The sequence below is a fragment of the Suricata suricatta genome, chromosome 2, assembly GCF_006229205.1.
Source record: "Suricata suricatta isolate VVHF042 chromosome 2, meerkat_22Aug2017_6uvM2_HiC, whole genome shotgun sequence".
Lineage (NCBI taxonomy): Eukaryota > Metazoa > Chordata > Mammalia > Carnivora > Herpestidae > Suricata > Suricata suricatta.
The window spans coordinates 186197604-186212236 of NC_043701.1; the positions used below are offsets into that span (position 1 = coordinate 186197604).

The following is a 14633-nucleotide window of genomic DNA, read 5'->3' on the forward strand; positions in this document are numbered from 1 at the left end:
GGGGTGGGGAGACCATATCCAGAGCCCCTGGAGGGGGCCAGGGTATCTATCTGTAACCAGCACCCCAGACAGAGCAGGTTAAAGTACAGAATTTTCTTTCTCTCTGTCCTGGAGCCCGGAAGGTCAAGGTCAGGTGTCACAGGGCTATTTCTCTGGAGGGCCTGCAGTGTAGACAACTGCCTTGCTGCTGTGTCCTCAAATGGCCTCCCTCCAGGCAGGTCGCATCCTAGTCTCCCTCCTATGCGGACGCGGGTCCTGTCCAACGAGGCCTCGCCCTATGACCTCTTGTGATCTCTATCACCTCCACGGAAGCCGCCTCCACTGGTCACAAGGGGCACGAGGACATCAGCCTCTGCTTTGGGGGACTCGGTTCAGTCCACAGCAGGGCTTCCCCGTGAAGCACCAAGTTACAACAGGAAGCATCTGGAGCGTTCCTCGGAGGGTCAGAGGGCAGAGGTGGGGGGTACACGGGGCCAGGGCTCCGGACTCCCAGCCGCAGGCCTGCACTGCAGCCGCGGGTCCACACCCTGGGTCCCCTCCTCCAGCACAGAAATCTCCAGGCTTTGGGGCTTTGAGAAAGGGCCCCGCGAACCCGCCCACGTGACCATGCGCTTTGCGGCCCTTTTTGCCATCGGTAGTGTCTTGGGAACGTGGTCCCGGGCACGGAAATCCCGGGGCTGCCTGTGGGGTATTTTTATCCCTGGGCCTCAGTGCCAACAGTGAGAGTCACCTCCCTTGTCTGATGGGTAAAAAGACAAAGCTCCCTTGGCCCACAGGTGTCCAGCCAGCGGCCCCGCACCTCCTCCCCCGCCCCCCCACCCGCCGGTGCTCCTGTGCTCGCTGGCCTTCAGCCCTGCGCGGCCAGGCGGGCGCTCTCCTGAGCAGCTGCTCTTTCTCCACTGACGTGAGTCGGCTCCGGGGACTCGCTCAACACAGAGTTCTCCCGGGAGACCTCATAAAGCAGAATCTTGATGCGCGTGAGGCCGGGCATCTGCCCGCCTCCATCCGGACCCTCTGAGAGACAGGGGTGCTCCGCGGAAGTGGGGCGCCTGTCACAAACCTCCGCTCCACTCAGGACACCTCGGACCACGTGCAGGGGGGAGGCCAGACCCGGGGGGAGCCAGGCAGCCCTGCCAGGTGCACAGTCCCTCAGCCGCATGGCCCACTCGGTCTGCTCTGTGTTCCTTCCAGGATTTGAAGGCCGTGCTGTCCCTGCCCCAGTACCCAGGGGAGTTCCTGCACCCGGTGGTGTATGCCTGCACCGCCGTCATGCTGCTGTGCCTCCTGGCCTCCGTCATCACCTACATCGTGCACCAGAAGTAAGGCCCGCTTTGCGTCAAGACCGCATGCTTTTACCTTCAAATGCAAGCCCTACAACGAGCCCCCTCCTCACGTAGTGAGAAGTCCCTGGAAGGTACTAAACGGACCCCCTGCCTAAACACCAGGCACGGCCCTGGCAGCAGCCAAGGGTGGCCAAGTGCTCCAGAGAGCCATGCCCTTCCACGCCAGGGCTCCGCCAGGGCTGTCTGTGTTGTTATCGAATCAGGTGGAGTAGGTTCTTCCTCCAATGCCCAGGGTCACTTCAGGTGCTCTGAGAGCCCACATCCTTGGCTGGCAGAATGCTCACACACCTTTGCATTGTGCCATTTAATCTGGGGGGGGGGGGGTGCATCTAGCTGTTTTTCTTCTGAGCTAGTTCTGTGGCCACCTCTGCCTGTGAGGGGCGATGACCTGGGGGTATCTGCATCACTTGAAGATGCCCTGGGAAATGTGAGGAGGGGTCTCTGCCATGTCAGGATCAAGCCCATAATCAAAGTCATGAGCAAAACCTAGAGGGTGGGCACAACTGCAGTGATGAGAGGAGGCTTGGGCATGTCCAGGGCCACAGGCACAGGGAGAGTGTGGACATATCCAAGGCCATGATCCTGGGGAGAGGCTTGGGCGTGTGCAGGGCCATGGAGAAGCTCTGGCCACAGTCACAGCTGTAGGAATAGGCTGAGTAGTCTCTGCCCTGGCCATAGCCAGGGTGAGGCCAAGCCATGGACATGGTCACAGCCGTAGGCAAGGTCCCAATCCACAGACCACAGGCGTCTTGCTTCCCGTCAGTCACAGCCACGCCCTCTTCTTGAGGTACCAGACATCTGCTCAAGCAGAAGCACTCCATCCTGGCAGTCAGGAGGTGTGCCCGGGGGTCCCTTCCCCGCTCTGTGTCTGTGGCCAGACAAGGTGTAAAGTCTCAGGCTTCAGTAACAGCATCCGTCCAATGACCAGGTTCAAGATTTCTCAAAGCCCTCCAGTCCAGCATTCCAAGTCAATTTAACACAAAATCGTCCCAACAGCCACACACTGAGGGTGTATTCAGCGCAGTCCCTGTGTCTTCCTATCCGTCTGGTCCTTCGGGCGCGCTCCCCAGCCTCTCTCTGTCACTCCGCGGGGGTCTTTAGCTGGGTCCCCTTGTGGATGGAGCGTGGTGAAGCGGGGAGCAGGCTGGCCTGCACACCTCACCCTGAGTGCTGGCTCCTGATGGGACGTCTCCGTTTCCGCAGCGCCATCCGGATCAGCCGGAAAGGCCGGCACACGCTCTTGAATTTCTGCTTTCACGCGGCTCTGACCTTCACGGTGTTTGCCAGCGGCGTGAACCGCACCAAATACCCGATCCTGTGCCAGGCGGTGAGTGCCGTCACGCCCTCGTTTTGCTACAAAATTTAAAGTGTTTATCGCCGCTCCTACCAAAGGGGAAATGTGTGATAATTGCCTTGTTTGTGAAATAACACTCGAGTATTTGTTCAGCTGTGTCTCCTGGAGGGAATAGTTCAGCATCCAGGTGCCCGTACTACAGCCCCTCCCCCACAAGAGGCCGACTGCCTCCCTCAGCACTGGATCATGTCAGGTAATTTGTTTTCACTTGGCCAGCTAGCTCCAAGGCCTCTGGTGACATGCTAACTGGACACTGGTCCCAGGAGTAGGGTTGGGAGCTGCTCCTCCCCTACCAGAGACTGGCCAGGTCAGGAGCATGGAGTAGGGGCCACCTGCCCCCCACCTGCCGTCCAGGTGTCTCTGTCACCAGCAGGTGGCCAGGGAGTCCAGGTGCAGAGGTTCTGTGCCCCTCTCAGGTAGAATGGCGGCTTCTGAACGTTGCAGCATTGAAGACAAGTCACCAAAGGCTCTTCTTTCCTCTCCGTGGCCTCAATGGACTTCTCTTTAAAAATGGGGGAAATGCACTTTGGTTCCAACAGAGCTGGGAGGGCAGTTTCCTCCAGCAGCACCCACTTCCTCCTGCTGCCCCGTGTGGCCCTGGCCCAGGACAGGCAGCCCCACACCCAAGTCTCTCTGTTAGCTCTGCCCTCCAGATCCTGGCCCAGACCCCCTGCTCATGGCTCCAGCTCAGCCCAGGTGACAGTGACCTCCAGGTGGACAGTGACCTTCAAGTGACAGTGACCTCCAGGTGGACAGTGACCTTCAGGTGACAGTGACCTCCAGGTGGACAAGGACCTCGAGGTGACAATAACCTACAGGTGGACAGTGACCTGCAAGTGACAGTGACCTCCAAGTGACAGTCACCTCCCAGTGGACAAGGACATCCAGGTGACCGTGACCTCCAGGTGGACAGTGACCTCCAAGTGACAGTGACCTTCAGGTAACAGTCACCTCCAGGTGGACAAGGACCTCCAGGTGGACAATGACCTCCAGGTGACCGTGACCTCCAGGTGGACAGTGACCTCCAGTGGACAGTGACCTTCAGGTGGACAGTGACCTCCAGGTGGACAGTGACCTCCAAGTGACTGTGACCTCCAGGTGACAGTGATCTCCAGGTAGGCCATGACCTCCAGGTGGACAGTGACCTCCAGGTAGACTATGACCTCCAAGTGGACAGTGACCTCCTGGTGACAGTGACCTTCAGGTGACCGTCACCTGCAGGTGGATAATGACCTTCAGGTGACGGTCACCTGCAGGTAGACTGTGACCTTCAGATGGGCTATGACCTCCAAGTGACTGTGACCTCCAGGTGACCATGACCTCCAGGTCACCATAATCTCCAGGTGGACAGTCTCCTCCAGGTGATAGTCACCTTCAGGTGGACCATGACCTCCAGGCAGACAATGACCTCCAGGTGGACAGTGACCTCCTGGTGACAGTGACCCTCAGGTGACAGTCACCTGCAGGTGGATAATGACCTTCAGGTGATGGTCACCTGCAGGTAGACTGTGACCTCCAGATGGGCTATGACCTCCAAGTGACTGTGACCTCTAGGTGACCATGACCTCCAGGTGACCATAATCGCCAGGTGGACAGTCTCCTCCAGGTGACAGTCACCTTCAGGTGGACCGTGACCTCCAGGTGGACCGTGACCTCCAGGTGACCATAACCTCTAGGTGACCATAACCTCCAGGTGGACAGTGACCTCCTGGTGACAGTGACCCTCAGGTGACAGTCACTGCAGGTGGATAATGACCTTCAGGTGACGGTCACCTGCAGGTAGACTGTGACCTTCAAGTGACCATAATCGCCAAGTAGACAGTCTCCTCTAGGTGACAGTCACCTTCAGGTGGACCGTGACCTCCAGGTGGACCATGACCTCCAGGCAGACAATGACCTCCAGGTGCACCGTGACCTCCAGGTGACCATAACCTCTAGGTGACCATAACCTCCAGGTGGACAGCCTCCTCCAGGTGACAGTCACCTCCAGGTGGACAATGATCTCCAGGTGACAGTTTCCTCTGGTGCCCAGGCGAGAGCCAGAAGGGGACTGCCCCATGGATTGAAGAGCGTCTTACCAAGGTTCTGTCCTCAGTGGCACGTCTGCCTGGGCCACGTGGTGGGCGGGTCTCGGCCTGGCATCCACGCAGTCACGTGGCTCCCCTTACAGCCTCTGTCGCAGTGGACCTGCAAACATTTACTGGTGGCCTGGAAGCGGCTGAGGCCTAATCACCTGACGCTCACATGCACAACCTTGACGGCAGTCTGCACACAGGACTGTCACCCGCACAGCAGGCGGGGAGAGGCCGTTCACGCCGCGGTGGCCTGGGGAAGAAGCAGGCTGTGAGCTCCTGCCCCAGGCACGGGCCGCCAGGCAGCACCTGGCCCCGCCGCCCGGCCCGCCCCAGGCTCCTCGGAGCCTCTGGGGAGCCCACTCCTCCCCCAAAAGCCTGGGAACTGTGTCCATGCTCGAGCCTGGATGGAGGCTTCTGGAGGCCAGGGCTCCTCGTGGCCTCTGAGGCCTGGCCGGTTAGCCGGTGGACACCCCAGGAGCATGCCAGACCAGGGAGTGTTCCCGGCCCGGAAGGGTCCAGAGAGCAAGGTCTGTAGAGGTGATGGTGGCATGAGAAACATCGATTCTCTGGTGGTGACCGTCCTCAGGACCCCCATCGGAGAAAGCCAGAGCGGACCCCACCCTGACCCTGGGACTACGTCTCCTCGGAAGCGGGGGCAGGGCACCTTGAGTCGCTCACTCCCAAATTCCTAGCGGAGCCGCACTCACCCTGCTGCGCTGCCCAGCCTTCTGGCGGTGGGAGCCGGACAGAGAGCATCGTGTGCACCAGAGGGAAGGACAGAGCAGCGGCCCAGCTGAGGGACCGGGTGGGGCTGCCCTGCTGGAGACCCCGGGGAGCCCTCCAGGTGACGTTCTGCCACTGACGCCTGACGCCTCTCTACGTCGGACCTGTGCCTTGCAGACAAAGACAGAAGTGTGGGTGCTGTTACGGAGGGCAACCTGGCATGCACACCGTGCCCACTACTCGCTGGAGAGGAGGCGGCCCGAGTGGGCACAGCTGGGAAGCCGGAGCGTCAGGAGCCGGGGCAGTCAGCTTTAATGGGGCGACGACTGACCTGTCAGGGTCAGGAGGGACTCTCTCTGTGCCGGTCCAGGCTGGGACATCGGTCTCGGCAGGAGCGACACCGGTGGGTCTCCTGGGCCTCCAGCCTACCCACCGCGGGCCGTGGGTCTCAGACTTCTTAGCCGCCACATCTCCACAAGCCAATTCATGGTAAATGTGGTTTTTCTCCAGTGGGCAACCAGGCCTGAGCCCATGCTGACGGGACAAGCGTGCCACCACCCTGGCGCCTGGCCACGGGACACCCCAGCCAGCCTTCCCTGTCTAGGTATGGCTCACACTTATGCTCTGTGGCCCAAAGCTGGGCTGGCTGGGGAACAGACGGTTGCTATGGCAACCAGAAGATGACCGGGAGCCTCATTAGAATCCTAAGTGACATCGTGAACACAAACAGTTGGCCGCCGGTGGTCCCACATGATGATGTGTGTCAGCACCAGGTTGGGGGTGAGAGGGGGCGGCCTGCTCTGTTTCCTTCCCAGGATGGCGGCAGTCCTGTCAGCGAGCCAGGGCGGGGTCCTATGACTTCTCCGTGTGTCCAGCCTAAAGTGGGGGCTGGGAGGCGGAGGCTGCAGCCCCCCAGGAGCTCCATGCGGGCGAGGCTCAGAGCAGCCGCCAGGAGCACGGCCGGCTCATCCCACCCCCTCCTGGCCCTGGGGCTCCTCCCCGGCCTCGGCACCTGTTTCCAGTCACCTGTGTGACGGCCACACTGCTGTCCCCTCAACAAGAGCCTGCGATCCTTCAGTCGAGAGCCAGGTGGACATGCCCCTCCCTCCCTTCTGGTGCAGGTGCTGAGTGACTGCTCCCCGGTTCCCAGGCTGGGGTGAGCACCAGCACACGGGCACCCGCAGGAGGCCCAGACCGGGTGGTGGGAAAGGCTGGCCTCACCAGGCCTGTGCAGGGAGCCCCCCCAATACCCACAAACTGCTCTGGGGCTCCCACCCCACCCACCCCACCCTCCTTGGTTATTTTGGGTTTTCTAATAAGCAAAAACTGAACTCTGGATCAAATAAATGGTTATAATGCAATGTTAGCTTTAGCCAGAGAGTCTCTGTATTCCTTAAACATTTATGCCTTTTTCAATCACAGCCATAATTTACTTGTCCTTGTGAAATGTCAGGTTCTTGCTTCATAGGTAACCTCGTTTTCTAGAATCAGGTGGAGACAAAGGAAGGGATGCATGATTAGCTAACGCAGTAAGTGCTGGGGGCGGGGGGTCGACGCTCGGCCAGCAGCTCCACGGCAATGAGCCGCCGCGCCTGGGGGGAGCAGACGTCACGGCTGATCCGGAAAGTGCTCTTTGTCACACACAACCCCCCACACCGGCCTCATGGGAGACCCCTGCTACAGGGCCTCCCGCCCCTCAGCTGGTGGCACCTGTGTGGGGCCCAGCCCAGAGGACGTCTCCCTGAAGCCCTCAGGCCCCCACGTCTGGGCCAGGCTGAGCCTGGGCACGGGCACGGGCACCAGACGTGCTGCTGAGGGGCACCTATGGGGCCAGCCTCCCGCGGACCACCCCAGGGCACCGTGTGTGCAGGCCTAGGGGCTCCCAGCCCCATCTCTCAGCAGGACACAAATCTAGCCAGTGCCAGAGTCCTGGCGGCCCACGCAGCTCACCGTGGGGGGACATCTGTCCTGACTGGGACCCCCCACGCCCTCCTGCGGGTCCCCTGTTACTGTCAGGCTCCCTCCCAAGGATGCGAAGGGAGTAGGAGGGCTCAGGCCCAGGCCTTGGGGGGCGGGGGCGCACAGCCTCCAGGGCAGCACACTGACCGGTCTCTACCCGCAGGTGGGCATCCTGCTGCACTACTCCACGCTTGCCACCATGCTGTGGATCGGGGTGACCGCCAGGAACATCTACAAGCAGGTGACCAAGAAGGCCCCGCCGTGCCCGGGTGCAGACCAGCCGCCGTACCCCAGGCAGCCCCTGCTCAGGTACCAAGCACTCATGCCTGGCCGCCTGGGCTGCCTTCCAGGCGTCACACAAACCGGCTCATGGGGAAACGGGGTCTGAGGACAATCCGGTCTGCACAGGTGGCCAGGGGCAGGGCGGGGCACTGGGGACGAGGTGGGGGGAGAGGACCAGGGAGGGGATGTCGAGGTGCTAGGGCAGAGCTGGAGCCAGATCAGCGGGTCAGAGGGCCGGCGTGTCCCTCTGCTGGCTGGGCGCGCCTCTGTGCTCCAGAGCTCCACACCACTGGGGCTCGTGGCTCGTGGGTCTGCTCTGGTCTCGGCGACGGTTCCCTTGTGGGTCTCAGTGAGCCAAGGTGACCCCGCGGTGACCACGTGGCCTGGGCCTTTCAAGGCTGGTGGCAGATGGGTCTGGAGAGGAGCAGCCAGTGGACTGTTACTTGGTCAAGCTGGAGGGTTCGGGGTGGACAGGTGGTCCCTGTGAGGGGCAGTGATATCACTGGGAGGTTGTGGCCTGGGCCAGGGCCGTGGGCACCCAGCCCCTTGGGCTGAGCTCTGTCCGGATCCAAATTTGAAGCCCCCCTCCCCTCGGGAGTACCGCGGTACACCTGACTCATATTGAGGCCTCATCGATTACTAACAAGGTGACCTCCAGCAGAGGCTTTCCGACACCACCTGACTTTCTAAAACGAGCAGACCACTGGCCACACAGCTCCCAGGGCCCGTGGGGCTGCTGCTGCGGGCAGGGCAAGGGGCGGCAGGATTTCAGTGCCTCGTTTCTCCTGCAGGGAGGCCCCAGGTCCCCAGGGTTTAAAAATCCCTTTCAAAATGAATTTCTGGTCTACAACTGACTGAAAGGCTGCCTGGCTTTTTGGAAAATGCGGTGGAGGCTGCAGGGCCTTCGGGCGCTGCTCTCTGATGGCTTTAAAGGGCTGTGACTGAGCCGGCCTCCAGGTGCTTCCCGGAGCAACAGGCCGAGGCCCGGTGGCTGTGGCTCAGGGCGCCAGGGGATGGGGGCACATGTGTTCCAGGGGCCATGGGCTCAGGGGGCTCAGAGGGACCCGGGACGAAAGGGGTCCGGGCTCGCTGGCTGTGCACGAGGCCGGCCACGCCCCAGCCGCAGGGCACTCTGGGACCCTTGTGCCTCCTGCCGTGTTGCCTAGGAACCGCTGCCCCGCTGCCCATGTCCCCTTCTGTGGTGCAAAGAGCTGGACACTGGGGAGCAGGGGGACATGGCGATGTGATCCCAACAGCTCCCTAGGGGACTACCCCTCTGGCGGGTTCAGACTCGGAGGGTGGGTACCCTGGCTCTGGGTCTGCTGAGGGCCCGCCGTCCTCTGCTGCCTGGGCCGGGGGTCGGGGGGAGGCCAAGAGTGTTTCCCTCCCAGGCCCCCTCCACTTGCCATGCACACTCGCCGGCCGGGAACGTCCTCACCAGCTATGGCTCTTCCTACGGGCCCCACTAGGCGTCCTCCGCCTGGTCCCCGACCCCATGCCCAGCACCGTGTAGCCCGAGAGCCCACATCAGCACAAGTGTAATCCCAGAGTCTCCTGGGAAGTGAAGGGCCCCCAGGCCACGCCGTCTGCTGAATGCTGAGCAGATGGCCACAGCACGTCCCGCCGACCCTCGGCGAGGCCCAGGCAGCGCAGGGGCCACGGTCTGCATGTGGCCCCGTGTCCTCCCTTCACAGGCCTCCAATGAGAAGGAAAAAGAAAATAGTGTGGGTTCAAACCATCCGTGGGAACTCACAACACACAGCTTCTTGAGAAACAAGGGGCCAGTTGTCTAATTTCTTACACTGACCTTATGGCCATTTGGCCAGAGGTGCCACCAAAGGGTCTGCTGCAGGGGAGTTGGTCCGTGGGGCCCGAGAGCCTGCACTGGGGTCTGCCCACTTGCTCCATGGGCCACTCTGCTCAACTTTGAGGAAAACCAAGCCCATTTGGAGATTTCAAGAAAACTGCAGCCACATAAAATTTTACGGACTCTGGAGTAGAAGAGAGCCTCGCCCGGGGGACAGTCCGACCCCGGGGGTCAGGCTCGCTGCCTGCCTGCTAGGGCCGGCTCCAGGGGCAGAGAGGACGGACGGGTCTCGTGTTTCAGGATTGTTCTGGCGACTCAGGGTCCCCTGCAGCCCCACATGAAGATTAGGATCAGTTTCTCCATTTCTGCAAACTTGGCCACTGGAGTGTGGATGGAGGCTGCCGGGCATGCACAGAGCACAACGCACAACGTTCTTTTTAATATCTTTTTTTAATGTTTTATTTATTTTTGAGAGAGAGAGAGAGAGAGACAGTGTGAGCAGGGGAGAGGCAGAGAGAGAGGGAGACACAGAATCCGAGGCAGGCCCCAGCTCTGAGCTGTCAGCACAGAGCCCGACGCGGGGCTGGAACTCACACACTGTGAGACCATGACCTGAGGGGTCGGACGCTTGACCGACGGAGCCCCCCAGGCGCCCCCATCACGTTAACATTAACGGCATCCACGTAACCCAGGACACTTCTCTGTTTATTTGGGTCCAAGAGATGTCTGTTGGCAACATTTCTAGCTCTCAGCGCACGTGTCTCGTGCCGCCTTCGGAGGATTTTTCCTAAGCGTTGTTTTCATGCTCCGTAACGGGATCGTCTTCCTCGTTTTCTCCTGGGGTTGGTCCTTGCTCGCGTGTAGAAACACAGCTGGGTTTTGTGGGGTGGTCTTCCGTCCTGGGGACTGGCTGACTCCGTTCACGAGCGTTCCTGTGCATCCCTGCGGGTCGAGCCTGCGTGACCGCGTGGCGGACACTCTTGGACAGCTTCCTCCTTCCCGTCCAGTTCAGGCGGCTTTTGTTTCTTTTCTTGACTAATTCTTGGGCCGGAACCGCCGCACAGTTCTCGTCTCTGTGTCTCAGTCTGTCTGGTGACGCTTGGCCCATTTTGTTGGCTGTTGGGGAGAACCGACCTGGGGCCGGTCCTCTCTCTGTTGCTCTCCTGGCTCCGGCCCTGTCACTGTCTTCCGCCCGAGCACCGCTGCGCCTCCCCGTGCTCGTTCCCAACAGCATCAGCTCGGCCGAGTGGCGGGAGGTCTCCCTTCCTCACAGACGGTCCCAGCTACGAACCTCTCTCAGGAGACGCTTCTGCCGTTACGTCTGGACCTGCTACAGGGTTTTCCACTCATTTTAAGTACTTTCTGATTTTGCTGATTGTTTTCATTTTTTCCTTTTTTTTTTTTTTTTCCCCATTGGCTGTGCTGTTTAATTTCCATAGGTGGTTAGGTTTCAGGGTGAGGGTTCCGGCACCTGTGCCACTTCAGGGGTGAGCCGAGGGAAGGAGAGTCCAGCTCCATCAAGGTGGCCGGCGGCTTCCGGGGGACGTCCCCATCCCAGTGACGGGGGCACGCAGCCCTCATCCCTGCCCCGGGCTCAGGTGCAGTGTGGCATCATTGGGGGAGCAGGTTACACTGTGCCCTGCGCTTGGCACGGACGCTGCCCTTGCCCCCCACGTGTCAACAGCTCCTCTCCAGGCGCCACCCTGAGGGCCTGTGGCCGCCACACGCCTTGTTCATGCAAGCTGCGGATGAGCGTGCTGTGCCTCTCGGAGCGCTCTGCTGGCAGCACACTCAGAGAGTAAGTGCTCCCTGTTCTCAGCCGAAACCTTCCATCTGACGGCATGGGGTGCCCACAGGACCTGGAGACCCGCATCTCTCAGACGGACCCCGGGCCGGGGCCCCACAGCCCCCACACCTGCACACGGCACAGTCGTGGTCCTCAGGCTCACCTGCCCCTCCCGCCTCCTCGCCTCCCTGGCCTGCGTGAACGTCCCCTCGGGCGGGGCCCGCCTGGTGGTCAGAGGCAGGCTCTGGGACACACTCCAGGAGAGAGAGAAGTGGCCAAGGGCCCGGAGTCTGCAGAAGCCGGGTCCCAACTCTGGACTCAGCCGGACGCCTGGGCCCCTTGGGGATGGTCCCAGCAGAGCCTAGAGGGACACTGACCAGGCAGCCTCCTCTGTGAAGACTTGTGGCGAGTCCAGGAAGGAAAAACGCCCTGAGAGCCACCAAGGAAAGGCACAGCGGGGCATGCAGCGAAGACGCCCCGAAAGAGAGGCTGCCAAGCTGCACACGGAAGGGCTGCTCACATCTGGGGGCGTCTGAGCCGGGGCAGCAGCAGTGGGGCTGACAGAGAGGCTGGGAGCCATCCCGGGGCCTCCGGGGCTCCCCCTCAGCCCCTTCCCCAACCCCTCCCCCCTCCCTCAGGACCCAGGAGGGCCTGGCAGCCGGGACCCCGCGAGAATCCCAATATTCTCTTCTCCTGTCCCTGCATCTCACCTGCGGCAACGATGGCTCTGTGACCAGCTGGCAACTGTCACACCTGACGGCGGTGCCTCAGGCTGTCCTGGGGCCGGGTGGGGGGGGGGAGCACCGTCTCAAGTGCGGCTGACCAGCGGACATGACTATCCAGGAGGCCGAGGTCGGCTCACCACCCCCGCCTGCCGGTTCTGAAACGGGGGTGCCGGCGGCCGAGGGGAACTGGGGGCTGCGCCCGGCCTACAGTCTCTCCTGTGGGACCTGAGGTGCCGTCCGGCCCCGCTCACAGGCGGGAGAGCTCGAGGGCCGTCTTCTCATGGTGGAGGCCGGTGCCGGGTTCTGAGGTCAAGGTCTGCCCGCAGCTCCCAAGGCCGTGACGCCTGCCGGACGGGGGCACACGGAGGGAGCTCTCTGGGAGGGACACGGCCCCAGGGGCCCTGCTGCCCCCTCCACGGCTGCTCGTCCTCTGAGAGCCGTCATGGCCCCGTGGACCCCCGGGAGCCCGGCTGCAGATCGCCACGGCCCCCAGCCCGGGCCACCGCTGACCGGCGCTGGCGTGGTGGCCGAGAGAGAGCTGGCCGCTGGGTGGGACGTCAGAAGGGGTCAGACTGCGCCGCAGCCGCCGGCAGCTGGCCTTGGCCGACCCTGACACAGGCTTCCGGCGCGTTCTCTGGTCTCCACCTCCAGAACTCCCAGGCCGGCCTTTTCCTTAAAAAGCCTGCACCGGCTGCCCGGACTTCTGCCGTGTCCCGGGAGCCGGTTTTTCCTGCTGCAGCCCCGGTGCCAGTCGGCCGAGGGCGAGTCGGGGGGACGGCCGGGTGCCCATGCGGGAGCTGCCTGGGCCACGGGCTCTGGGAGACACCTGCTCCTTCCTTGACTCTTTGTTCTTTTAAATAGAACATTTACGCCAAAAAATGCCCAAAACATCAGCACGTGCTTAGAAACGTGTCACGTGCCTTCAGGGGAAGAAATGGAAGCTTCCCCTTCTGGGCGCAGTCGGGGCGGTGCCCACACGCTCGTCCTGGCTCCTGCGCTTCTGCCTCTTCTCACGGCTTCAGCAGCCAAGTCTGAGTCCCCAAACCCCAGCCTCGTCCGCACGGACCCAAGCTGTGCGCACGCGGGCTCCCTCCCTCTACGTTGTTTCAGCCGCGTTACTGCCGTCAGCCGAGGCGCTGTCCACGTGGCTGGGCCGCCGTCTGGTCGACTGAGCTGGGCCCGGCCCGGGGCTCCACTCAGCCGCCCCTTCCTGTGGCCCAGACAGACGCCCCAGCTTGTGCTGAGAGATCCCCCCACAGGCTCCCCGCAGCCCCCTGTGCTCGGCTCACTCCTTCCCCACCCCAGCTGCGACCTGCTTCCTGCGGGCTCCGTGCTCCCTGCGGGCACCAGGCCTTCTCTTCATGGAGTGCCTGTTCCAGCCCCTTCTCATTTTCCATCGGGCCATCTGCCTTCTTGGTGAATTAGGAGTTCCTTGGACGCACCTCACAGGAACATGTGGCCACGTGCGTCACAAATAGCTTTTCATGCTCACTGGCATCTAGAGGTCAAGAAGCCTGACCCTCCCCCCCCACCCCGCCTTCACATCCAGCTCTGTGATTTCCTCTCCTGACCCACAAGGCACAGTCGTGACATCGGAGCAGTGTGAGGCATGGTGGTGACATCAGAGGAGTGTGTGAGGCCAGGGACCCACGTGGTGGTGGTGACAGAGCGGTGTGTGTGGCTGGGGACCGTATTCCCATTCTGCGCCTGATGTAACAAACAACCATAAACTTAGTGACTCCTTTCGTTACCGTCCTGGTGGTCAGAACCCAGAACCAGTGTCCTGAGCCGCGTCCAGGAGAGGGCAGGCTGGCCGCCTCCGGGGACACGCGTTGTCTGGCCTCCTCTGGAGGTGCTGTGCGCCTCGTGGGCCTCCCTCCTGTCTGACCTCCGCCTCCCCTGGCGAGGACCTCTGTGAAGATGTCAGGCCCCAGGTCACCCAGACCATCCCTGCCCCTCTGCCGCGCAGGCAGCACAGCCCAGTTCTGGGGGCCGTCTCCAGCCCACGGCAGGGACAGACTCCACATTTGAGCACATGCACTCACGAACCCCGCCCCCCTGACCCCATGTGCCACTGTGCCCTAGGTCAAGTGTCCTTGGTTCAAGCCACTGCTGGGCTCCCTGATCTGCCCCACAGTGGGACACTGCCCCCGTGTGACATCCCAGCCAACCTGCCCCGTGCGGTCTGTGTTGGGACACGGAGTGCAGAGATGTGACTGATCCAAAGTGGGCCAGTGGGGGTCACATCAGGGCTGCTGACACAGTGACCGCAGGATATCGGTGTCACGAGAGGTGGCAGGTCAGAGACCATCCAGGATGGGACACCCAAGACTGGGCCTCACAACTTACGGGGACAGGTGTGGCTGGAGTGCACTGGCGACCAGCCCCAAAGGGTCCCCAGCCACTGGGCGAGCTGAGACTGGTGCAGAGCAGCCCACGTCAGGGACAGGCCAGGGCCCCACAGATGTCCTGCATGCCCACACTGCTGCCCCCAGCCCTGCCCACACCCCTGCCCACACCTTTGCCTGCCCATACGCCTGGCTGCCCCCACCCCTGCCCACACCCCTCCCCACACCCCT

General features: G+C 62.0%; 1 protein-coding gene across 1 annotated transcript in view; it reads left to right on the forward strand.

Moving 5' to 3' along the window:
- ADGRA1 (adhesion G protein-coupled receptor A1) overlaps positions 1 to 14633 on the forward strand; it is a 28989-nt gene that overhangs the window by 7183 nt on the left and 7173 nt on the right. Inside the window, 3 exon segments of the mRNA XM_029920712.1 lie at positions 1192 to 1319; positions 2547 to 2670; positions 7618 to 7763. Of these exon segments, the coding sequence (XP_029776572.1) occupies positions 1192 to 1319; positions 2547 to 2670; positions 7618 to 7763 (398 nt within the window).